The sequence below is a fragment of the Vidua macroura genome, chromosome 1 (genome assembly GCF_024509145.1).
Source record: "Vidua macroura isolate BioBank_ID:100142 chromosome 1, ASM2450914v1, whole genome shotgun sequence".
Taxonomy (NCBI): domain Eukaryota; kingdom Metazoa; phylum Chordata; class Aves; order Passeriformes; family Viduidae; genus Vidua; species Vidua macroura.
Genome location: NC_071571.1, coordinates 93,497,227 through 93,523,978, shown reverse-complemented (window position 1 = coordinate 93,523,978; position 26,752 = coordinate 93,497,227). Strand labels below are relative to the sequence as shown.

Genomic DNA, 26,752 nt, shown 5'->3' with positions numbered 1-26,752 from the left:
CAAAGAAAAAAGAAACAGAAAGAAACACAAAAGAATAGAGATAACATACAAGTGAAAACTTCTGAACTTCCTGAAGGCAGGTTGCAAGGTAGCTGAAAACCAACAAATTCCTGCTTTTCACAGCTATCTTCCAATCCTTTTCCCCTAGTGCAGTAACTTCAGACTAATGTTCTCTACTCATTTACTTCTGCTCCCCAAAACCTCACTGTCACACTGCCTTCAGTTTTCTCTGTACTATTCCTTTCTCCCTGCCACACACTCACCAGCTCTCCCTGTCTCTGAACCAGCTGGCTCCAAGTACACTTGCTAATTAACCAGAAAATAAATACCTCAAGAGGCTGCTGGCAAGACACAGCAAGAACTGCTAATTCCCCTGCAACCTTTCCTGCTCTGAAGTTCTCATCAACCATGTGTTATCACCAGACTTAAAACAACATTTGAAAGGCTTTACCACTGTAACCAAATTGGCTAAAATTAGCCAGCAAACACAGAACTTACTGTAATAGACTGAGAAAGAGACCAAACATTTTCTTTGGAAACCAGACTAAACCACCAGATGGAAAAATTAACAAAGAATAGAAAAATACCTGAATTCAGAGAAGACAAGCCTGGAAAGAATAGGAATATATCTGAAAACTTAAGAAATACATGAAAGGTATGAGACCTAACTCAGTTTGTTACAGAAGAGCTTGTGGTCCCAAGGAATTCAATCCAATTAAGGCATACTTAAGTAGCAGCAATTACTTAATTATCTTCATAAACCAAAGCTGCAAAACATCTGTCTTTTCATCCAGGTACACAGATCAATCTTAGTAAGTTATGAGTGCAAAACCAGATGAAATATTGTGTTCCACACTGAACAGAGCAACTTCTGCCTACAGAGATGGACAAGAATGTTCCTTTCTAAAAATTATTCTGGTTCCAGACAGGAGCCAGTCTTGGTCTGTAAAACTCTTACTCAACTTCAAGTTACCATATAAGGAGTCTCACTAGAAAGCACACCACAAAAATCAACTGAAATGGCATAGTCACATGCCAGCATGAAGCAGGAGCCATTTAGAAGTTAAAATCTAACATTTTTCAACAGAAAAATAAAATCCATTCTAATATTTCATGTAACTAAGATATATATATATTATTAAATTATTTTCAATGCATCAGGAGTATCAGCTTACTCAATTCACCATCTTGTACCATCTCATGTACCATCTTTTGCAGTCCCATCTGACAAAACACAGTTCAAAATTTCTAGAGCATTAACAAAAAACTAATCAAGGACAGAATGTTTTTCTTCCACAGAATCACATAAAGATTAAAGTGGGAACAAATTACTCTGAGCTCATTTGAAACAGGATCAGCTACATCTGGCTGCTGACAACTATGCCCAGATGGCTTCTGAGTATTTCCAAGGATGGAGACTCCACTATCACTACGGGCAACCTGTGTCTTGGTCATCCTTCCAGTGAAAAGGGTGTTCCCCATGTTCAGACAGCATCTCTTGTGTTTCAGTTTGTGTCTGCTGCTTGTCCTGTCACTGGACACCACTGAAAAGAGCCTAGCTCCCTCTTCTTTGCACCCCTCCTTTAAGTATTTACATACATTGATGAGATGCTTCCCAAATCTTCTCATCTCCGGTGAGATGCTCCAGTGTCTTCACCATCCTCACAGCTTTCACTGGACTCTCACCTGTATGTCCATGCCACTCTTGTCAAACTGGACACACTACTCCAGGAGTGGCCATACCAGTGCAGAGTAGAGGGGCAGGATTTCCTCCCTCAACCTGCTGTTAACACTCCTAATGCAGCCCAGGACCCCACTGGGCTTCTCTGTCGTAAGGGCCCATTGCTGGCTCCACCTGGACCCTGGTCCTTCACTGCCAAGCTGCTTCCACCTGCTTGTCCCCGAGCATGTATAGGTCCATGGCTTGTTCCTCTCCAGCTGCAGGGCTTTGCAATTCTCCTAGTTGAACCAGCCTCCTGTTGCTCCAGTATGTCAAGGCTGTATCCCCTCTACAGCTGGTAGATTAATTACAATCTGACATCTAATCAGGTTTTTAGTACTGCACAAGGATTATCTTGAAGGGGTGAGGTAAACCATCCACACGAACAGACACAGCTTTGTGAGACAACTAATCTCAGACTGAGCTTCTACAGGATCAGCAGAAAATTATTAAATTATCCACTATTTGGTAGAAGTTTGGCAAAATTAAAAAAAAAAATCAATATTTAATTACAAAGAAAGGCCTGAAGTATCTGATCTAACAGTTTAACAACTGCTTGGAAGCTACTTTCCTGAGCAGCAACTCCTCTGCTTTAGCTCAGGTGGTGCAACAGGCTCTGACTTTGGATTATTATTTTCCATCAACACAAAGCTAAATTTGAAGTGCCGATAGGAAAGAGTAGTTATTACCTTTATCACCAGGGACATGGGAATAGACAGAGTCCCAATTAAAATGGATTTGGCAGGAAATATAACTAACTGCCAAAATGTATTTGAGGGACATTTGACATATTTTCATTTTACAACTCTAACAATTGTATCTGTTGCTAAGGACTCTTCTATTAACTACTTGTATATGGAATTCATTTCTATCACACTGGTAAAACATAAAAGACTGCTGTCACTTTTCTGGTTACTGATAAAGTTCTTTCTTGAAGTTCTATATCCAAGGTCTCATTTGGAATACAACCAAGTAGTACTTGAAATGAAAGAAAATTGGACTGGTCCTGCAAGTCATAACTGGAAATGTTTTCTCTTGGAAAAGGATTCAAATCAAACACCTTGGAAAATACTCAACAGCAGCTTCCATCAAAAGTATCTTGGCATTTCACATCATCACAGAACTAAAATGGTCATCTGACAGTACTCGAGAGTCTTAATGTGTGATGTTAGAGTGTTAATGACCTTAAATGAGGACTGGTATATTAAAATATCATGCATCTCTATAGCCTTAGTAGTTACTTTTTCAATATAAGGCTAATCTTCCATTTATAAGATTATCTTAAGAAGCAAAACCAGAAAACAGATACAAATATATTCACACTTCATATATCAACAGTATGAATCTAACAGCATTCTAAAAATAAAGTCTCCAATGCTACATGCAGGGATATTACCATGAAATTCATTTTACCTCTATGACAAAATACATTTTGATGTAACAAAAGTACATCAAAAGTACATAAAGTACAGTATTAAAATGCTAAAACAACTCAAAGCTTTGTCAGTGCATAATTTTGCTTTCCAGAAACAACTGATCTTACCCTTGTTTTGCTGTATTTGCATTAGTCTCCAAGTCACCCCAAGCAATCTGTTCACTTGCTTGCTACTCAACTTGCTGCCATCCTGAAGAGTGTCTGTCACAAATTTCCTTATCATGTCCAGCCAACCAGAGTCCGTCTGAAGTGTTGAAGCGCTTGCTAACGAAACCATTATGTCACACAAGGTTAAATTCAGTAAAAGATGGTCTATGTTGTTTGAGGATTTCATACAGTTCCTGTTGCTAAGGGGAGGAGTGGGCGAGAAGGAGAAAGATTTCAAAAAATTATTTTTGAAATAAAAATGGACACCAGCTGATACCCCTTGTACATACACCAGTGTTCTACACGGACTGCAAAGGCACAGAATGATTTCTGAACAACTTTAGCATGAATTTAGTCTCACATCTGGGTGCTGAGAAAGGAGACAAGTTACTACTGGCCTGTAGCAAAACTGAATTGGTGCATCTGTTCTGACAGCTCAGTAGTGAAGAAATGTGTGTTTGGTTTCTGCACCAGTACTGCTTTGCCCTACAAGACAGCCACAGTGTGCCCATCTGCCCTACTAGCTGTCCTCACCCAGCCCCATAACACAACTAGAGAAGACTATATGGAGGTGAAAAGAATGAACTATGTTTAATGTAATTCAGCAGTCAGCTGAAGAAAATATGCAGAAATATGAAACCAGTCAGCCTAAAACAATCACCATTTAGCAATATGCAAATTCCAGATTAAGAGTTGAATAAAATACTTTCATTTCCCTAAGGCAGCACTGAAATTTCTACTGGATGCTATTCAGACAATTTCCTATACAATACTTTTACAAAGAAAAACTAAAACTTCTCAATTTGAAGCAGTGCAACCTTCCTACAACTGCATCTCCACAGAAATACACAATAAAAAGTTTTCTTTTCCACCATTAAAAACTTAATATTTGATAAAGCACGTTAGTCACATTTCTCCCACTTCTCTTATGAAATTAAAAGCTGCCACATGACGTTGATTTTACTCTTACCTTTTGCATGGATCTTTCTTTTTGTGTTTTACATCTTGTAAAGAATAAGGAAAATGACGCATGAAGTGGTGCTTGAAATCAACAAGGTAATTCATTCGAAGCCATAGTTCCTGTTAAGGAAAGCAGATGATACAGAAAACATGGTAGTAAGTTAAAAAATCCAGACAATTATGTTCCAAAATCCATTACTGGAATCAATGAAACTAGGAACTTTAGCTTCTCATTCCAAGTTGTTTATACATCTTTACTTTCAAGTGCTGTGCATGAAGGTCCACAAAACAAGGGAGTGTAACAAGATGCTGTAAGTTAAGGTTGAGCAACAACATGTTGCTAACTGAACCACTTTATTTTTAGCACATATTTATGTGGATATATGCAATACTAATCTGAGTTACAGATCTGAATGGAAATACTTTTATAGCAATTCATCAGGGTTCTTAAAATCAGAGTGGACTCTGCAATGACTGTCCTGAGTTTTCCATTAAAACATATTCTGATACTTCTTTCACCTTTCCCTATCATTAATATACTTGTGACTGAAAGCCCACTGACAAAACCTTTTCCAGCAGCGCGGCCACCCTTACAGAAAAATTATTCAGTATTTTAAAATAATTTTGCTTTGCATGCTAGCAGACAGTCACCATTCCAAAGTGAACAGCAGAACTCACCACTAAAAAAGCCTGCATTGCTATGAAATTGATCAGGCAGAATAATCTTTTTGATATTCAACTATTAAGAGCAGAGAATGGCCATTAAACTATTTCAAAGATCAATATCTTTCTGCCAAGCATATTCAGAGTGGTTTTCCACAGTGACTGTAATAACCACTTTGGCCTGTAAGCCCAAGGGCTATTAAATAAGCAAACCTTTAATTTTCAAACTGAGCCATTTGAATGCATTTTGCATATAAAGGTAACTATAAAGACAAAACAAACCATTAATCTAAAATGAAATTTGTTCCAAAAACCAAAATTTGCTCCAAAACCAAAAAAACAAGTTGTATGAACCTCAGATTTTTTTTCTCCCCACAAACAACTTAAGGTCATAATCCAACTGTGTGTACTCAAACCAGTTCATATCTTGACAGAGGAGTGTGCCAGTCATGTGACCAAAATACAGGCATCCTATGGCTAAAGGCAGCAGCTCTCCAGGATCCTTCAGAAAAAGGCTAGGGACAGGAGGCTGCCACAGGAATTTACCAGGTCAAGTGCCTGCTTTTTGCCCATTTCCAAGAGGGCCTCTAAAAAAGATGAAGAAGAAAAAAGAGGAACAGTGTGCTTTGCTCAGACACACTGAATCCATCCCTCACGGCTGGATATATTTGGTAACTTTGGTCTAATGTAGTGATTCCACAAATGTTTTCCAGTAATTACCCTATGTGTAGCTTTTCATTGAGCAAAGGGCCCTACAGTCCTATACACAGGTTAAACCAAGATCTGTCAAGACATTCCTTCCAACTACTCAATAGCCAAATTTTCCAATTTGCCAAATTTTTGGAAAAGCAGCAAAAGTTACCAAAAAAAGCAATTCGGTTATCTAAGTAAAATACAGAGAAAATAACTTGGGCAAAAAATAACTTATGAGGATACTGCCTAAAATCCTTTTTGATCCGATGTCTTGCAACCCTACCATCACAACACAGCAACACAGATTGCACCAAGCAATTACAGGATCTCAGATCACCATTATCTTCTACCTTTCCAAACATTTAAGGTTTGTTCATTCCCACCCACTCCCATGAAATGTTTCAACACACAAAAACAAGGAACAAACAATTCCATCCTACACTTTGTTCCAATTTATATTCTAGAGGTTATCCGGGAGACAAAATGCTCTTTTCCATTACCATTTCTAGTTTCAAAACCTTTGTGCTTCACTCAAGGATTCCTGGAGACTATTTACTGAACTCATGGCTCAGTTCAACAGATTCTTTTCTACAGCAAGAGGCAACAATATCCAGATTCAAAATCTACTCAACGCCTAGGCTTTTTCTCTCTTAACAAAGTATCTCCAGTACTTCAAATCACCAAACCACTAGTTTCTTATCAAAACAAAATGAACTGTCATCATTATGCCATGGATCATTTCTCCCTTACCATTTTGTATGTTTCATCATGTCGCTTTGTGAGTTTCCACAATAAATGTATTATGCTAAGAACTTGCTGCATAAGCTGCTGAGATTCTGATTCCAAAAGGTTTCCAAGAATGGGAGCTGATTGTGCAGGAGATGCTTCAATCCAGCACTCAATCAGTAATGGAATTATTATCTCAATAAAACCTTTTAAGTTTTCAGCCGAGGACAGGCCTTTTTCTGCACTGTCCATTACACTTGTCAGAGACCTAAACAACAAAAGCAAAAAAGCATAAAAAGATAAAGATCACACCTTTCAAAAGAAGATTGCAGTAATACCACTTTCCTGTTTTCTGAATAATGAGAAAAGTTACTTTTTTAACATGTTAAGTATTTGCTGGCTTTCTTGCAAGATATTTCAGTATGGAAAAAAAAGGGAGCTCAAACTATCTACAACAAACCTATTCCCAAGTCTCCCTGCAAGTTTGTGTGCTTCTTCAACAACTTCTTAGATTTCAGTATTTCTTTCCCCATTGTTACATGTAAAGTCTATGAAATGGAGAAATACAATATGCATTATCCTATCACCTTCAACCAACAGGGAGGAATTAATTATACTGAGCACAACAAAATAATAAAAAACCTCTTTTAAGCTCATTAAAGCAAAATAACGAAGCTGACTACAAGGTGTTGTCAAATGCATGAGGTTTATTACAGTTAATAACCATCTCCAACTATAATAAACACAATGTTTTTCATATTAAATGTGGAAAAAAATGTTCCTGTAAAAATATACCTTTGGTTCTCACCTGATGTTTAGCTATTATATTCTGAAAAGCAACTAAACAGAAAACTATCTGATAATGAAGTTTAAAAAATTTAAAAACTAAGATACAGTTTAAATTAATATAATATCTGCCAGAAATCAAGAAAACCAACTCTTTTTCTCTCCCCATTCAAAAAACACTTTGTGTCTCTGAAAGGATAATCAGCAGATATGACCCAACCCTGCTAGTGGATAAATTCAAGCACTTTGTATCCAATTTAAAAAGAAGATTCTTTAAAAGAACTAAAACCCTGAATAAATCCTGTTAATTTTAAGGAGTACAGTTTCCTTTAAAAAAGGCAACAACAGTTTCAATCAATCATTTGTAAAATTGCTTTCGATTACGATTTTGTTTCCTAATTAATAGCGGGAAATTCCTATCATAATTCTAATTTCCTAACACACATAAGATTAGCACACTGAACCTCCCGCTAAACTCCCTTCTATTTCAGTGATGATCTCCAAGTCATTTTTCTTTACATATATACTCAAAACAGGAACTGGAAAACTTTCCACAGACCTGCCAAAGTTTTGTTTATCACTATTTTAATTTCATATTGGAGATGTAAAGCAGTTTTCCCTAGTCACTTCTAAATTATCCAATTAGTTATATCCTTCTACGAAGCTACATGTTGTTGCCATCAACTATAATACAAATAATAAAAGAAAATTTTATTCTGTCGTTTCTCTCTAGTTGATATCAGTGTATCAAGATAATTACTAAACCAAAACAAACCTAGGTATTAATGAAGTGTAAAAGGAACAAGAATGAATAAAAACAAAGTGTGAGATGAATACAACCTATTTGTCAATGAAGGCAAGATGGGGGAGAGAATTTAGATCTCCAGCACAAAATAAAAGGGATAAGTAGAAACATGACTGATCATAAGAAAAAAAATTTGCTTTACTTTTACTTACTACAATTCTCAAACACGTTAAATTTTATAAAGCTTAGCTTTAACTAACATATCCAATAAATATAATTTGGTTCATTTGTCAGGTTTTTTTGCCTTATTTCCTTTCTATAGTGCATGCATTGCAGTAGACACCGGTTTCTTTCAGACTAGAAAGTTTAAGGTAAATGGTTCTATCTCAGACTTTTTAACTCTCAGTCATCTCAAATACAGTAGACAAATCCCATCTTTCAGTTACAATCACAATGAATTCTAAAGCCTGTTGATACCAACACTATAATCTCATTGAAAAAGTGAGATTGTCCTGTAAATACTATGATGTGACAAGATTATGCTCTCAGATGAGAGTCTGAAATTTCAGTAATTGGCTGGAATACTTCTGAAATAGTAGTCTTTAGTAACTTCTTTTCTAAAAAATACCTGATATTACAGCAGAACTCTGGAATTCCAGCAATTTATTTAATGGATTCAAAAATCTCCCAATTAAAAAGTGAATAGTGCATGAAACCTGAGAAGCTGGTAATCCATACTGAAAGATTTCTACAGAAGTATAACACACACACAACTATTTTAGTACTTTTCTGAAACAAGGAATGGAAAAAGGAAGAATTCATGCCAAAAGGGATACTCCTCCCAGCTGCTGAAAGCATTGGGGTAAGAATACCTAGCATAGCTGTCATGTACCTCTGCAGAAGAAGCCCCTATTTCTCAAGGTAAGATTCCTCCACATATTCAAGGTTAACAATAAAAGTGTAAAATAAAATTGAAGTGCCAGTCACAGATGATGACAAAATATTACAGCAATCTGTCCAGCATTTATTTGATTAGTACAGTATCCTTAACAATACAGGTTCACTCGACCTGGGCAGGTTTGATGTCAATTACACTGTCACATATCTGATATCACTACTCTTGAGTGGTAGGGTGACTCTTGGAAACACAGCAAAGCATATTACCTTTCTGCCAGAATGAAATACTATTGAAGGGAGCTGTAAGATATTTGTGTACCCCCTAAGCTGCCATTTTTCCTTAAAATGCCAGTATTTTTATACAGCAGGACCAAACAAAAATTGTGTAAATATCTGCCATTTGACAGTAAGAAGACAAAAAAAAATCAGCAAAGGGAAGTTAACAAAGCATAAAAGAAATAGAAAATAAGGAAACAACTTGCTGTTCTTTAAAACAGGGAAAGTCTTTGGAAGTTAAGTTTTTATGGCTTGCAGTTTAAGCCAGGTTACTTGTCCTCCTTTTCTGTGTGCACTGCCAAATGCAGCAAACACACAGCACACCAAGTGAACTGCATTTTCCATTTCTCTTTGATGTACATGTACATATTTATTGGCTATGCTTCATCTTCCATTTCCGTTTCTCAAGTCATTTTTGCTTTTCTCTGCAGCTTCATATTGTCCTCTCTCAGCAGAATGTGAAGCTCAACTGTTTCTCTTCCAGTCAAAAAAAAAAAAAAAACCCCAAAACCACACGCCTTGGTACCACCACATTTGAGTTGTGAAGGCTTTCTGTTTTTCCACACCTGAAATGAGTTTGATGCAAAAAGCAGCACAGTCAGCACATAATGCAGAGAACACATTCAAACAATTTCCTAATACACCAAAATTTTTAATTTACACACACTAGGAAGATCTAGCACACAACAGAAGATAATGAAGTCTTAAGATTTGCATCATTGAATCATCCAGCATTCCAAGCTCAGGATCTATCCTTTTTATTAAACAGTAATGCTGCAAACTGATTCAGAAAATCTCATTCCATAATCACTAGGTTGTCAGTGACATGCCAGCCCTGTCCAATGAGCTCACAAGATTTAATAGATAAAGGAACTTAAAAAATTTAGCATGCTATTATGCTGTTTGGAAGCCTACTTGGTAAAGAACAAAGCTGAAACTTGCAGTAAGTGAGAACACCATCAATACACACACACTGCAAATAATTACTTATGGTTTGGTCAATTCATTATCCTTAGCTAGTCATAGACTTGACTATTTGACTTTAAACACACACACACTGTGTACTGCACTGAGTACTGCACCTCTTACTACAACTAATTTCTGTCTTTGCAGTAGTGGCCATAGCAGAGGTCTGGGAATGCCCGTAAAAGGCAACAACTGGGATTGCAAGTGACAGAATTAAACACCTTGAGATTATTAGAAATTCTTTCAGTGGCCAATACAAAAACTACCACCACAACTCTTCACTAATGGAACTTCACACATAGTCACTAAAACAAGCTGTACCCTTGTGAAAAACGAATACACCAAAAATATGCACAGATGCAATAAAATGAGAACATTTTAGTACCTTCAGCAGATGATCCTTCCCTTTCTATTCTTCTTTTCTGCTGCCATCAGCTTGCTTTGCCAATCTTGCCTTGGATTCTAGCCATGTTTCCTTCTATTCTTCTGGCTCCTCCTCATGCTTGCAAACATCTTTTTGTAAGTATTTATAACCAGAAGCACATCACGATGTTCCACCAAAATCTAGCTCCTCAGAAAAGTGGAATCCAATTCAGGTGACACCAGATGTAAAGTTTATTTTCCTAGACCTTGGATACAATGCATCTTCAGCTATTACACGGCCTGGTACATCAATACACTGCATATCACCCAGGGCACAATACAAGCATCCTCTGATACACAGTGGTCCACAACTTTGTGCTTCTGACTGCAAAGATGAACTCAACAGAACTGTTCTGTTTTCAGCACTGAACCCTTCCCCTGCCTCAAGGGGGCATCACCAGCCTAGTTGCCAGCTAAAATTTTACCTGCAGCAGATACTTCTGGTCATGACTGAACACTTATGTTGACAACCACTTTTAGGAGAATAAGCTGACCTTCTTACTTAGCCTAATATGCTTCCTATACCTACCATAAGTAATATGCTACCTCCAAAGAGGAAGCCTAGGAGAGTAGGAATGGATGTCTCTCCTTGACAGAGATTGAAAACACCTGCCAATTCAGGTCAACCTGTGGTATTCAGAAAGAACACCTCTTCTTCTCCCCTTCATTCCTTCAAAGATATAAGACAGACATAGTAATGGAGTAGGCAGTGGGTTTTATACCCCTTTTTGCCACTGACTCCCTAGATGAATTTGGTATAACTGCTTTATACCACTTATTTTGTCTTCTCAGCAGTAAAACAAGTGTAGTGTTTTTTTCTTCAAACCACCTTGGTATCTACAGGGAACAGAGCTGTGTAACAGCTAAACTGCTTCCATTTTTTAAGTCACCATTCCAGGTCTCCTGCCAGCAGGTATGTAACATCCATAGTAATGCATATGAGGATGGCAATGTTCAAAAAGCACCATAAAGTGAGGTGGGAGGTTCACTTCTAGTGGGTGAATCAGAGAGGAGGAAGAGAAATCAAAACAGCTGTTTATTTCTCCCTTAACTTCAGCTCACATCTGCTTAGAGTACTACTGAAACCCACACAAACCTTTCTGTGACTAAGCACACTACGCTTTCTTTCATATTCATCAGCATGCCTCAGCCGAGACATCTTTCATCCACAGTGAATATATAAACTGGTGAAGTGATTAAAATATCTAGAATTGGAAACTCAGCAGAACTTCATACCACCAGACACATCTCATCCTGCTGCCCTTTTTAAAAGGAGCTACAGTCAAAGATAACAGACTCCTAAGCTTATGATAGATTCTTGAAGGTAAAAGCACAAAATCTCAGTAAAATTCATTATCACAAACAAGCTTACATTTTACATAAAGAAATTTGCCTACTTGCTCCTAGGTCTGTTAGAAATCCTGCAAGAAATCAGTTTGCATTCCAAAAATATCCCAATAGAGCTGATAATCTAAAATTATAATTAATAGCATAAAATAAAGACTTTATAATGGAAAGGTTCATGATATACACATAATACAGTTATCTGCTGTATTTTCAAGCCCCTGCAGTAAGACTACACATTACACAAAGTGTCCTAAAATATGGCTAAGGGACGATCCCACTAAAAAAATTAAATTGCGGTCACATAGTTGAAATTAATTCCCAAACTAGTCAACATTTTCTCACCTCAGTCTAAATGATGAGTTGATCTTTGGTCGTAAGCCACCACTTTCAAACAGTTGTATATGTTGCTGATTATTTGCATGGAGCTTCCAACTAATACATATTGGGTTCCTCACAGAATGAGAGTTGTCCTTCTGCTCTTGAAGCCCTTCATCCTCTGTATCACTGGATCCATCCACCACTGCTTGCAGAAACTTCTTGAGCCTGGTAAGTACGTTCAACCTCCACTGCTGAGAAGTTACTCTGCGATTCGGGTTAACAGAGAGCATCCAGGAAAGTTTGTCCCTGCTTTTCAGTCTTTTTGAGAGTTGCTGGTGAGAAATAAGCTCAACAAAATTCTTCAACAATATAATGCTGCGGTCTGTAAGAAGAGCTGGGTATGCTTCCAATAAAACGTCCAAGACTTTCAATGAATCTTCCTGAATTCCCTCACTGATATGAGTCATGGCACTGGAGAGATGGGCACTTACCAAAGGAAAAAATGGAGCAATCTGTTCCGCTCTTATTTTTGAAGCCAAGAACTGCAGCAGGTGAACAGCTGCTCCTCTGACATTGGAATCTTTGTCTGTAAACACAGCTGCCACCTCACTTATTATACTGGAAAGGTGTGCATCAATTACAAAGGGATACTGAGACAGGAGTTCTTTGAGTCCAAGAAGTGCATTATGCTTAACCCCAGGACTATAGTGATGCATCTGTGAGAGCAGATCCTAGAAGGAAACAAACATATACACTTGCCATCATTATTATTTTAAGCTGTTCAAATTTCCTCCATGTATTTTCTGCACATTTTTCCTAAACACTTAAAAATACTGAATATTCTTACGATGTACTGCTGTTCATATAGCAAAATGTGTTTAGAACGAACATGGTATGCATTTTATAGCAGAACAATTAACAAATAATCAGAATTCAGTGATAGGAAAAACAAGATATAATGACTTGTCCTTAGGTCTCATTCTTAAATTTATGCACAACCCTACTGACTCAACAGAGGGATGACCAAAGGAAAGTCCTCTCACTCTTGTTCTCAAAAGCAGAACTACAAAACCTCAGCCTGAATAGCTTTCCTCCATTTAAGCAGAGAGCTGCAAAAGACAGAAGATGACACAAAGGAAGGAAAACAAATCCACACCACAGAGAAATACAAGATTCTTTAAAAACAGGGCTGCATTCAGATAGGCTGCTGCATTTATTTTTTTTTTTTAATAAATGGGTTTTTTTTCCCAAATTGCAGTAAACATAGTCAACCTAGATAAAAGGCAAGCAATTTTCTGTTATTTCAGAACGATAATATCACAATATACCTTTATGTTAAGTTTTCTATTTTGCGTAGGAAGCACTCCATCTTCTTTAAGCTGCTCAGGAATTTGTATGGCCTTTGTTTTGAAGGTAGTATCAGTTGCATTCTCTAATTTAGGCTTTTTTTTCCCAACTTTTAATTTCACTTTCTGGAAATCCTCCTGACGTTTCCTTTTTTTAGTCATTCTGATTCTCTGCAAAAAGAGAATGTAATTTGATTAAATACACAACAAAAGTAGTTTTTCCATCAAAGAGCAGCAACCTCCTAACAATAGCTACTGCTTTCATTCTTTTGTCTATGCATAAACAAGTGTCCACTCCTGAGACAAGATGCTAGACTAAACAGACATGCAAACTGATTCCGTGCAGCTGTTCTTCCAGTGTCCAGAAAACATTCTGCTGCTCCTTTGGCCATCTCTGCTCTGAGAACTACTTAATTAAAAAGCATCCAGATATCTGCATCTGCCACTGCTTTACCGAGAGTTAAGTTGCTGATTTGGTTTTGTTTTAAAAAGCTCCTGCCAACAAAGCAACTTTCTACATACTCAGTTCTAGTCAAGCCAAGGAGCTCAGCAAATTGTTCCCTTTCAATTGTATGCTGCTTACCAAGTCCATGGCTAACAGCACACAGCCTGCACACGTACAATCACAGGTTTAAAGAGGCTTTCACCAATAAAAGGACACAAAAAACCTAAGAAAACTTACACTGAAAATACCAGTCTGTGCATTTAAATATAACTACAAGTAGGGGGAAAGAAGAGACCAAATGGGCAACTACAGACTAAAAAAAAAAGAAAAACAAAGACATTTTTAATAAGGCATAAGAACTGAGATATCTAAGCCACTATACTTGTAAGCTGTACAAATATACTGGAATAGAGGTAAAATTACCAAAACAAATTAAAACTCCCATAAGTTTCTAAATAGCTTTTTGGTTTTGTTCTGTTTTGATACTGAAGTACTCTTACTTCTACCAGGTTAAAAAACAAATGAACACACTGACAAGGCCCCAACAAACACTACACTAGAGATTATTTAATTCTCTCAAAAAAAACCCAGACAAACCACCATCCATTTTCCCCACAAAAAAAAACTTGAATCAAGAAAAACCCAAGCCAAAAACCCCAACAATACAACTGACTAAACCCAGAAATTTCTAAATATTCTAAATTATTCTCTTCTGGTGGATGTGATCATCATTCCTACAGCTGATTTTCCCAATGGACTTCAAGCTGAAATTTGTGCCGTACTAGAGTATTTCATATATACATCAACAGAATAATCATTACAGAATGTTTTAAAACAAACTGTCATTTTCTATTATTTTAAAACAATTTAAACAACTGATTACACCAACATTTGACTGCAATTTAATTTCTGCTTTTCACACACTAGGTTAAAAATTATATGCACGACCACTTTAACTGAAGTACAAATTTGGCGTAAGTAATCTATCAACTCAAAAGGCTTTTAAAAAACTTGGAGCCTGGTGCTGAAAGAAAAAGGTCCTTTAGTGTCCAACTATAACAACCATGGCTTTATAAACGTTTGATTTTTACCATATGCATCTTTTTAGGAAATAATTACAAGAATTTCAATACTTGATATATAGAAATAGCTAGAAACCTTTGATGTAGAAGTTATTTCCACTTACAAGGCTTGCTTTTACAAGAGTAGATGTCTGGCTCCCAATCAGCATAAAACCTCCACAATACAGGTGTGCACAAAACTGAACAAAGTCAAGTTCTTTTAAAGGAGGAGGCTTGTAGAATATCCCTTCTCCTACTAAAAGCAGCGCAGCTTACCTCACAAAAAATATTCTGGGAATAACTGATAATCTAAGCCTATCCATTTCCAATCTATAGGTACTATGCTATAACAAAAGATAAAATCCTTACACAACCAAAGTCAAAGTAAACACCACAGTGGCTACATAATAAGACATCAGGCAAAACTGTATACAGCTGATGAAAGTATGTAACTATTTCAATGAAACTTCTTGCTGAAACAACTGCCTTTGACACAAACTGCATTTCAGAAGAGAGACTGTGGGAGCTGGGCCTGTTTAGTCTGCGGAAGACGGAGAGGGAATTTCATTACTGCATTTAAATTTCTCCAAGATGGGTACCAAGAGGATGGTGCCAGAGTGTTTTCAGTGGTGCCCAGCAACAGGATGAGGAGCAACGGCTGTACACTAAAACACGTGAAATTCCAGCTCAACATGAAGAAGAAATTCTTTACTTTAAGGGTATAAGAGCACAGGAACAGGCTGCCCAATAAGGTCTCTGGAGAAAATCCAACCCACCTGGATGCATTCCTAAGTCACCTGCTCTAGGTTATAGTGCCTTGGCAGGCAGACTGACTGAATAATCTCCAGAGGTCCCTTCCAAGCCTAACTAATCTGCGATTCTGTGTATTTTCACCAGGCCCTCCTCCAACAAGACTGAGCACCTAACAGTTAAGCACTAACGTGGTTTTACAATCCAAAACATTAAAACCAATCGATGCAGGCTTCCTTAAACATAAAGCAGCATGCAGCGCTTTTCAGACACCACTTCAGATGTCACTCAGGCACCCTCACCTCAGGCTCGGAGAAAATATTCGCTTATAGGTGGGACCCGATGATCTTGGAGTTCAATCAACCAAATGATTCTGGTTTCACTCCCTCGCAGCATCCTTAGGGAACCTCATTTCCTTGCTCAGTCAGGAAAATCCTGAGAAACCCGAAGGCAAGGCACACGCCCTAACTGACTGCTCCGATCTGAAGAGGATTTCCCCGCGGGCGAGCTCTCTCCCGGCACAGCACAGCGATACTTACAGGCGATCACCTCCGCACGGCTCCCGCGCCGGCAGCGCATCCCCCGCCGCCGCCACCTGGACCGCACCGCACCGCCCGACGCCGCGCCGCGCACGCCGTACCCGAGCGCCGGAGCGGCCGCTCCTCCCGCGGGTCTAGGCCGTCACGCTGCCTTCCTCGCCGTCCCGGGACATCCTTCGGCTCGCTCCCCGAGCGCCGCTTCCCTCCGCCCCGCTCCAGTCGCTCTACGAGGCGTTCAAATAAAGGCGCGTCAGTGCCGGCCCGGCGCCGGGGAGGCCGCAAGTTCGGCCCCCGGGAGCGCCGGGCGAGGCGGGAGCGGCGGCGGGGAGAAGCCGCCGGGGGAGGTGGGGCAGAGGCGGCGGAGCCGATGCCGCCGGTTTCCCCGGGAGCGGCACCCGGCCCGCGGCGCGGCGGCTCCCGCTTTTCCCGCCGCCTCCCTGGCGCAGGAACGTGAGGGGAGGGCGGGTCGCACAAAAGGCGGGCGGCCCTTGGCGCAGGGGCCGGGCGAGCGCGGCGGCCCCTGCGAGCAGGGACGGACCGAGAGGGACCGCGCCGGGCTCGGGATCCCGATCCTCCTCCTCCTCCTCCGGCGCCTCCCGCGCCGCCCGCGCGCGGCCGCCCGCTCACTCACCAACCACGCGCGCGGCAGCGCCAGCCCCGCTTCCGCCCCCGCCGAGCGCCTGCCCGGAAGCGGCCGCCCACGTGAGCGGCGGCGCCGGCGCCCGCCCCGCGCGCCCAGGGGGACGCGCGCTTCCGCCGCGGCCGCGCGCGCTGGCGCCCCCTGCAGGCCGGGCTGACCCAGGGGTCCCGCCGGTGTGCCCTGCCCGGCGGGAATGCCGCGCCAAGACTTGGGCTTCGTCTGGGATAGGGCTTTGCTTGTGTACATCGTCCTCCAGAGGGGAAGAGGAGGGGCAGGCACTGATCTCTGTGGTCACCAGAGGACAGGACCCGAGGGAATGGCCTGAAGTTGTGCCGGGGGAGGTTTAGGTTGGATATCAGGAAAAGGTTCCTCACCCAGAGGGTGCTTGGGCACTGGAACAGGCTCCCCAGGGAATGGTCACAGCGTCAAGAGCGAGTACAAGAAGTGTTTGTACAAGGCCCTCAAGCACATGGTGTGACTCCTGGGGTATCCTGTGCAGGAGATAGCCCTGGCCAGGAGCTGATCTGGATGATTGCTGCGGGTCCCTTCCACCTTGGTTTACTCTGTGGTTCTGTGAAGATGCACTCCCTTCCCCTGAAGCATGGCTGCTCTGGCACCACAGCAGAAAGAACAACACATTAATAATAACCAGTACCTAGATAAGCACAAGTCCTGTGAGGAGCAGCTGAGGGAGCTGGGGTTATTTAATCTGCAGAAAAAGAGGCTCGGGGAAGCCTTATCACTCTCTACAACCACCTGAGAGTGCAGCCAGGTGTGGGTTGCCCTCTTCTCCCAGGCAATCAGCAACAGGATGAGAGGGCACACTTTTAAGATGTGTCAGGGGTAGTTTAGGTAGGACATCAGGAGGAATTCCTCTACTGAAAAGGTTGGACATTGGAATGGACTGCCCAGGAAGGTGATGGAGTCACCAACCCTGCAGGTATTTAAGGAAAGACAGGAGTGCCACTGTTTAGTACACGTGATGGTGTTGGGTCTTGGGTTAGGCTTGATCTGAGGCCTTTTCCAACCTATTAGATTCTGTGATTCTTCCAGTGAAGGCACTGCAGAGTTAGCATTGGCATTTGAGGTTATTGCTATTATTTCACATACACAAGGTTATTATTTCACATATAAACCATGAGGCATGCTGCACGCTTTTGTACGTGGGTACTCGGATACAGCTTGCTGCTCCAAAGGGGTAATGAATTCCCGTATCAGAGAGTGCAAAACCCTGGGAGACCCAGGAAGAAACAAATGAGATCTTTCCACACCTGTCTACAACAATGTCTCAATTCACACGAGACTAACTCTGCAGCTGAACGTTCTAAACTTTTCATTTCTTGCCAATTATCCTGTGAACACGTTCTCCCTGCTGCTTTTTGTTAAAAATCATTTCCTCGAAGCTCTCTGGTCTGAGTAAAATATGTAAAACCTAGATGAAGCTTTACAGAAAATTAATTTTCTCTTGGTTTACTTTTTGTTATTGCTTAACTTTTAATTTTATTCTCTAGTTACCTCAGAAGTCTGCCTTGCTGTTATTGTGAGAAACCAAAAATGTATAATATTAAATACAGCCAACAGCATTGTTTAAATATTATCAGTAAAGATAATGTCTTTTTCTTCCTTACTTTGCAGTACTGGCCCAAGTAAAGCATTAAATGTATTTTGGAACAAATATACAGTTTTCCATTACTATAAGAATACACCAAGCCATCACAAAACAGAGGCAGATACAAGAATAAGATAATACAATGCTTTTTCAGCCTCTATTTGCACCAGATAATAAAGGAAAAAATAAAAATAAAAATAATTGTACAGCTGAATGGACTGTGTTGGACTGTGTTCTTTGAAAATGTTTCCAGAAGCATACACTTGCTGACTCTTACACAGTTCAGGTTTCTCAGCAGTCTTTGAGAGGTACAGCAGCACTCTGTAGCACACCATTCAACCATTTTATGTCAATGTACTACAGATTTAGGGGTCTCTCCTTTTTCAGCATACTCCTCCTGCACTCAAGTAAAAAAATCCACCTCAAATCCAAGTTATTTCAACTTTATTGTAACTTTATTTCCACTTGGAATGACTCCACAGTAAAAAAAAAAAAAAAAAAAGCTGTCTCAGAGATGGTCATTTACAACAGCTGAATATTCTGGTTTTGTTATTTTAATACAAAGATTGTTCTGCATCTTGAAAACAAACAGGAAAAAGATGTTTCTATTTTTATTTTCAGAATTCAGAATTTTTACTGATTAAGTTCACCTCCATTAAGCAGGCATTAAAATTGTTCCTATACAGAGTAAATGAACTGTAAGAACTCTGGTTCCATCTCTGCCTCTGATAAGAACAGATTTAGATGCATTCCAGAAATTCCTCAGAGTTTCTTTAAAACACAGTGTTTTAATTTTTCTGTGAACTGTTTTCCTTCCTGGGTCTGTTCATTTAATAAAACTCATAGATTTTGTTGCTGCTTTCTTTGTTACCTTAGTTTTACTGCATCTTGCATTCCATGGTATGAAGATGTGAAACCATCAGGATGAGGATTCTCAAATTCCATCCAGATCTCAAAAAAAAACGTAAGTTAACACTAAAAAGTTCATTTACCATCTGGCCCCAGCATGTCTAAATTACACCAGTATTTGGCTGCAAAGATGAAGAGCTTTAATTAGAACCACTGAATGCTACCCAGCATCACAACTGAAGCGAATTTTAATCACTTTAAAAAAATATTTTTTCCCAAGCAAACTAATTTATAACCATTTAAAACGTTTTTTCACCCTCCTACAAAAGTAGAAGTCATTAATATATAGACATGTACATTCATTCAGAACCAATACTACTTTAGCTGGAAAAAAGTTCATGTTAAAGGAGCCTGAAGGACAGCGTAAGCTAGCTTTCATTTTATTCTCATTACTGGCAGGGTAAAAGACAAAAGATACTTTTGCCACCACATCAGTGCCTCTTAGCCAGAGCCTGGTTACACCTGTTGGGATCTATCTCTAAAATTGCAAAATATACCTAACTTCTACTAACTTTGCTGAGCTTCTACGCTCCCTAAGTCAGCTATAATCCAGGCACTTCTCATCTCAGCATAAGACTGACAGCAGTGCCTTTTTATTATTATTTTTAATCTTATTAAGAAAAAAAAGTGGAGACCTGTTCATAACCCTTTTATGGGAAAGGGTTTTTGATTAAAGGCTTTTTAGTCAGTCCCAGCAGCCAGAGGGAATAACTTCCAAGCATTTGTTGTAGGGTGAGTTTGTAGTGCTGAGTGCAGTAGTTCATTCTGCTGATAATTCTTTGTAAAAGAACCAACAATAAGAAAAGTTCAGACTGTCAGTGTACAGTATTTAATAATACTAAAGAAAGCAAGTTACCTGTTTTAAAAAGCTGTTTTAACACAGAAAGAATGAGCTTTACAACCTTACCACAATACAGAACTTTCAGCTAAATGGAAAAATAAATAACAAGAATATCAAAACCAAGTTATTAGTTTAATTTAAAAAACACTGTACAAAACTTAAACGTTACAAAATAACTCCACTGAGGTCAAATGAAGTAAAACAACAAACTTACAGAAAATAAACATTGCTATATTATCTCTATTAAGTACCATGTCACTGTGTGCTGCCATTGCTTGGTCCCCTCAGAGTTCCACTTTCAGTCAGGATCCTTATAACATTCGGTATATCAATTCCTTAGTTAAAGGCAAACAAACAAACAAAATCAAAAAACAGGCAATTCTATGATAAAATTCATTTAAAAATACATGTTATACCGAAACATTCAGATGCTGAGTTTTGGATCCTTCCTTCCTTATTAAAAGAAAAATACCTTAACGGAGAATAATCAGTATGTGCCTGGAAACTGTAAGCTTTCCTACAATGTACTCATGTTTAGTGTTCTTTTTTTAGCCTTTATGAGGTTACACACTCTGAGAAGCTTAGAAACATACACATAAAGCTTCTGAAGAGAGAGCAGTAGCTGACTGAAGATGTGGGAAGGTTTAATAGCTTACACTTATTAGAAAGTTGTAAGCAAAAGGGAGACTGCTTGTCTTTGATTCATTATTATTTCTATGTTACTGGGCAAATACACTTCTTTCAGGAACTGGTAAATAAAATTGTAAATAAAATTGTTGGTATTCACAAAACTAGCATTTCTCCACTTACAGCAGAGAAGATTCTAATTTTCTAATAATATATTTGGTTTTAGTTTACTGTCTCTTGCCATGCAAATATTACTATGCAAAAATGAGAGAAGAATTTTTTTAAAAATCAGCAATTATTAATGCCTTTATGGGAAAGCAGCTATTCTGAATTACCATTCCTAAACTGGATCCTGCAAAAGTTAGAGGGTGGGAAAAAAAGAATTCTCTTCAACCCTCCTTAATACCTCAAAGTTCTTCAACCCATGTAAGTCCTTAATATTTCACAGAGCTAATAAATTATGTCATGTATATGTTTATATATGTGTATGTGTGTGTGTGTACATGTGTATGCAAATTACCTCTGAAAGCTGGATTTGATGCTACTATTTTGTGTAGGGTGTCAGTAACTTCCTCAGCATTCATGTTTCTTACACTTTTCAAAAATTCCGTCGTGATGTTGTTCTCATATGCTGTTTCCAAAGAGCCAGTTGAAAAGTTCTGGGGTTCATCTTCATTGGCTGGTAAGAACAGCTTAGCTGATGAGTCTAAAGAAGGGAAATATTGTTTTTCAGTAAGAGAGGATTCTGAAGAGCCTTCACTACTTCTTTCACTAAATAAGGCTTTTCAAAGCAAGCATTTCCAGTCTGGCACAGCAGCATTGCTGGTATAGTTCACATTTGACTTTGCTACACTTTCAAACCACCACGAGTCAGAAATGCTGTCCAGTTTTAGAAAATCATGGAGAAACAAGGGTGGGGAGGTAGATGAAAGCTATTTCCATTACGCTTACAAAAACAGAATAGAAGTCTCAAATCTCATATATTCAAAGTCACTGCAATTTTTGCTATTGCTGTTGTAAAAATTAAGGTTTTCAAAAGCTAAACTTCCTAGAAAAAAACAGAAAATTGACACAGTACAGAAAAAAAAATCACACAAAATAGCTTCACTAGCATTCTGAGTATCTTGCCTTTCCAAGCATAGCAATGTACTTCCTAGGTTTAAGAAAAACAGCCATTTGTTTCTATCAGAAGAAAATTACCTCCAAGAAATCCAGGATTCTTTGAAAAAAACTGATTAGAAATACTGAGGCCAAGTAGCTGGAGTATTCAGGTATTAAAGAGAATTATCCATCCTCTACCACATAACTTTCTACTAACATCTTGATTTGACTAAACCTGCAGGAAACATCTCCTCCATCAAGAAGGGGAAAAAATACTGGGGCAAAAAAAAAAGAAGCTAAAGCAACTTTGAAAGTCTCCTTAGAAACAGCTGCCTTTCAACTGACAGGAAAGTCAGAGCTGGTACTAACTCAATTTCTCCCCAAATCCTAGAGTTAAGTAGGATAAATGTGTTTTAATAGTCTCCTCTTTCTAATATTAGTAGAGGATGGGGAAAAAAACCCAAAACTATTGATTTAAGCTACTTGACTCTGGCTTTAGTCTGCTTTTAAGCACTGTTTTTAGAAAAGCAGGAAGAAAGGCTTACTATCACTTATGCAAGGTTAGGTGTTAAGATTAAACCACATTAAAGACTTCAAAGCCAGCATTACCAGTGTCAGACTCATTAATATCTGCTGAAGCGGGGACAGGCTGTTCTGTGGAATGTTCCAGTGCTGCTTCTCCATTATATCCAGCACCTAAGTGGTCCTATGAGTTAAAAAAAAAAAAAAAAAAAAAAAAAAAAAGTTTAAAATCTCAAGAGGACAACCACTTGGAACAATGAACTACTACATGTTTAATGATCACAAACCAAATAAAAGACCAGTATTTCTGCTACAAAATCTGAAAAAGCTGGTACTTCTTTGCAAATCAAATGGCTAATAACTTCTGTGTGTACACTGCCCATCATACCTCTCTATGTCTGAAGCTCTATTTTAGGAAATGAAGTCATACTCATTGAGTCTAATTCTCAACTTGTCAGATCTAAAAAGGAAGCATTTTATACTCAGAAGATTTATCTAAAAAATTACCAGCTGAAAGATCACAGTTTAGAATACTAACAAGGCCTAATGTAGGAAAACATTCTGGTCTTCCACACCTTGTAGGTTAGAAAGTATTTCAATTAGAACTTCGTTGTTTTGTAACATGTCAGCAGCCTCAGAAAAATGCTCAAAACATCTCCATATGTACTGCCTATGTAAAGGTAAGTCACAAGTAATAGCAGAGAGGGGGCAAACTGGGTTTCTAATAATGGAAGAAGAATCTCTTTCTGAGAGATCTCAGAAAGAACAGTCCAAAGACTAGGACCAGAAGCTGTATAAGAAAAAACATTCATGTCACTGATGTGTGACAACATGGTGAATAAAGTGAAGCCTGAGAACAGAAAAGGGATACAAAACAGGATCGTTATGCAAGTCAGTAGAGATGAGAAAAACTTAAGTCGGAATTAAAAAGAGGAAAAAGTAGCAGAAAAACTTAGATGTAAGGAAAAGTATGGGAAATAAGTGACAAGATGATTTTTAGTTTCTATCAACAATAAAAAATAAGCCAGCACTGTTGAACAGAAATTAAGACTCATCAACAGAAAAGCTAAGATTTTACCCTATCATCACTACCAAAATTTATGTATCTAACGAGCAAAATTTACAATACAGTCTCCACAGCATTTTTTTGTTTTATTGTATCATCTATAATAATAAAAATGCACAATCACAGGAATCTACAGGTTTGTAGAACAAAACCAAAACAAAATCTGCATTACTTTGTTTGCTGCAGCCTGCTGACGATATTCCACCAGTGCATTTGTAAGAGTCTGTGTAACTTTCAGGATAAATGAAGCATCATCTTCATTCAGTATCTCAAAACATTGCTAGGGAAAAAAAAAAGAAACAAAACAACACACCATAAAACATTTTTTGTCAGAAAAACTGAAGTATCAAAATTTATAAACAAACCTGCAGGCACCTCATTTTTTCTGTGTCTCTACCCTTCTGTCAGACTTGGATGGAATTACAAAGCAAATACAGTTTTTATTTTTAATCCCATAAATTGGGGGAAGGAAGGTAGAATGAAAGAGAAACCTAAGAGAAGGAAGATGCAGCTACCCAACACAATAATTTGAAAGGGAATAACACAAAAATATGCCTGGAAATATATAGAAGATAATGCTTTTCCTTAAGTATTTTGATCTCTTGCCAAGATGCCTGCATACAACTCAATGTGTATACCTTCCCTGAGGCAATATAGTCATAACCCATTTCTCTGGATTGTAGCAAAAAGCCAGAATGCTACTGACTTTAAAAGTACATGCTGCCTTTCCTTACATTAACCTTCTTTTCCCCTAAAAGTCTGAGGAAAAAGCAGTCTTGAAGTTGTGAAGCTGTACTAGGGAAGCAAGTTCTAGCACCAATAGCACTCACAGAGAGGGCAACATGTGTCATCCTCTTGTCTACACCAAGAAAGCTCTGCTGAAAACTCTTTCCTGGTAACAAAGCAACAGAACTCCAGGTGTGTCCTAACAGCTCAAGGTTTTCTGGATTAGAAACAAACACCTCTAAACACACCAGACAATGGAAAATAAGTAATAGAAACTTAGCATTAAGTTCATAAGAGACAGCGTAACAGGGACTGTATTACATTTTTAACACTAATAGTATTTCTGTCTCCTGGTTTGCACAAGTTATATTTAATGAAGATCTTGTCAAAAGCTAGCTGGAATAAGAAGAGCAAATTGTGGCAAGGATATTTTTGCTATGAGGTAATAAAAGAAATATAGTACAGATAATTATTGGACAGCTTTACAAAATATGAATAGCAAGTGCAAAAAGGATACCTGTAAAATTACTTTTCACCACATAACAAATCTTTGAATCCGACAACAATAGAAACATCAATGCAGCTTTTGAAAAAAATTACTCTAGATGCAAAAACAATTTTCACACTTTCCAAAACAGAACATTGTTCCAATCACATTCCCAACAGTCCTCTTTTCTTCTCAGAGGACAATCATACTAAGGAAGATGATGCCTCAAAAGAAATTCAAGTTTTATTAGGAAGGTGTAAGCTCTATACCTAATAAATTCCTATAAAAAAAAAGAGGACAAAACCATTTTATCATAGTCAATAGTGCTTAAATTACATGCAGTAGATCAGTCTAGCAACTATTCCATAGAGTTTGTCAGTGCTTTTATGGAAATCACCATTTCTATATGCAAGATCATGACTGTTGTTGATACATCTAAAAACTGGAAACTGACAGTTTTCCACTCTTATTGTGTTAGTGCTGTGCATGTGTACATAATACACGTTTTCAACAGCTGAACAGAATTCCAGTGTTCTGACACGTTAGAGAGGCAGATTTTGCAGTTATGGCACTCTGGGCCAGGGTGGTGGGAGAGCCCCATTTTTAAATACACAACTTGCATCTTATGTCTTAAAAATCCCTTCTTTCCTTTCTACATGTCTCTCATATTTGTCTCCATTCTGCTTCTTCTGTTACTGAATTGCATCTTTCCAAATTCCTCATTTGAAAATTACAGACCAGTTATAGAAACAAAGGAGAAATAAAGTTTAAAAAGGTCATATTACCTCAACATGTAGTTACAGACTGAAGCTAAGATACAGTTAAAAAAAAAGAATTTTCAATGCAAGTAATTTCTCTGACAGTAAACCATTATTTGGCAAAAACAATTTCCAGAAGCTTGAAAATTAATAGACACATTATAAATTCAGTGACATTTATTTTTTTCTGAATCCTGCCTTCTGGCAAAATGGTAATCTGATTACCAGACTGCCTGCATTTTGCCTTTCATTACTTGCTACATTTTAGACTTAGCAAATCAGTGATTTCTTTTTTAAGTTTTTCATTTTTTTTTTCCAAAACTTATCTTGTAAGGTTAGATTTAACACTCACCAAATAACCCAACAGATCTTCTTGACTAGTGAATTCCTCAGGATCCGCTATAAATTCTTTCTGTTTAACATAAAAAGAAAGAGGCCCTTAGATCTATTATATGCAGCAGAGACAAATAAACAATCATAAGTATGGTTACTCTACAATTCAAATTGTTTGTGCTCTACAATTCAAATTGTTATGAAATGTGTACATAGGTTTTCATAACAAAGTAGGAGAAAACCTTGTTGTTAATAGTAACTTTGTAGCTAATTTATTTGGAATAATATTGAGTAAGCAAACACCATTGCCAATCAAATATTAATTATTCCCCCAACTATTTGGAAACTGGAGTAACCCATTAACAGAAAAATATTCACCTGGGCATCCTTGTTTTCTTCCTCTGATTGTTTATTAGTCTCACACCTTAAAATAGAATAAATAAAACATTCAGTTGGCTGATCCAGCAAAAATGTGTAGCCAGCCAATAATTGATAATCAGTTTAAATTCCTGATACACTACTACTACAGTAGTTCTGACACACTCTGAAAGAAAGGTCACATATTATTTCCTCAGAAAAATCCCAGTCATCCCAGATCATCATAAAAATTATTTATGCAGTTTGGGTTTGTTTTAGTGTGATTATCTAGCACATAAGCTCTAAAACCCAGAGTTAATAAAAAAGCTTGACATTGGTGGCAATTGCTTTAAGATTTCTGTACACATTGCAGCAAGACAAGGCTCCTAATTACAGATGGATTTTTATCAGCACTTCATAAACTCGCCTTTAAAAAATTCAGCTATTAAAAATTAGTGTTTTACATTGCAGTCACACAAATAATGGACATAAAATGCCCATATGGATAAACATTCCTGTGCCATATTTGTGCT

The 26,752-nt window shown here is 38.3% G+C and overlaps 2 protein-coding genes across 12 annotated transcripts in view; both read right to left on the bottom strand.

Moving 5' to 3' along the window:
• Positions 1-16,890, bottom strand: part of TEX10 (testis expressed 10) — a 54,387-nt gene extending 37,497 nt beyond the window's left edge. For 2 of the 6 annotated variants that reach the window (XM_054002431.1, XM_054002824.1), the window contains exons 1-6: positions 16,244-16,585; positions 13,431-13,619; positions 12,127-12,833; positions 6,369-6,612; positions 4,273-4,382; positions 3,264-3,502 (exon numbers count right to left, since the gene is read on the bottom strand). In XM_054002431.1, coding sequence (XP_053858406.1) covers positions 3,264-3,502; positions 4,273-4,382; positions 6,369-6,612; positions 12,127-12,833; positions 13,431-13,610 — 1,480 coding nt within the window. In that variant the 5' untranslated portion in view covers positions 13,611-13,619; positions 16,244-16,585. Of the gene's footprint in view, positions 1-3,263; positions 3,503-4,272; positions 4,383-6,368; positions 6,613-12,126; positions 12,834-13,430; positions 13,620-16,006; positions 16,093-16,243; positions 16,586-16,781; positions 16,824-16,874 lie in introns of those variants that run through there. The other 4 variants (XM_054002607.1, XM_054002520.1, XM_054002765.1 and 1 more) reach the window with 4 other exon arrangements.
• Positions 16,891-18,919: 2,029 nt separating this feature from the next.
• The window catches only part of LOC128809668 (uncharacterized), a 21,190-nt gene continuing 13,357 nt past the window's right edge, over positions 18,920-26,752 (bottom strand). For 5 of the 6 annotated variants that reach the window (XM_053981835.1, XM_053981816.1, XM_053981856.1 and 2 more), the window contains 6 exons: positions 26,241-26,286; positions 25,882-25,941; positions 23,731-23,838; positions 22,580-22,676; positions 21,390-21,575; positions 18,920-20,577 (listed from right to left, as the gene is read on the bottom strand). In XM_053981835.1, the coding sequence (XP_053837810.1) occupies positions 20,498-20,577; positions 21,390-21,575; positions 22,580-22,676; positions 23,731-23,838; positions 25,882-25,941; positions 26,241-26,286 (577 nt within the window). In that variant the 3' untranslated portion in view covers positions 18,920-20,497. The remainder of the gene's footprint in view (positions 20,578-21,389; positions 21,576-22,579; positions 22,677-23,730; positions 23,839-25,881; positions 25,942-26,240; positions 26,287-26,752) is intronic. The other variant, XM_053981842.1, reaches the window with a different exon arrangement.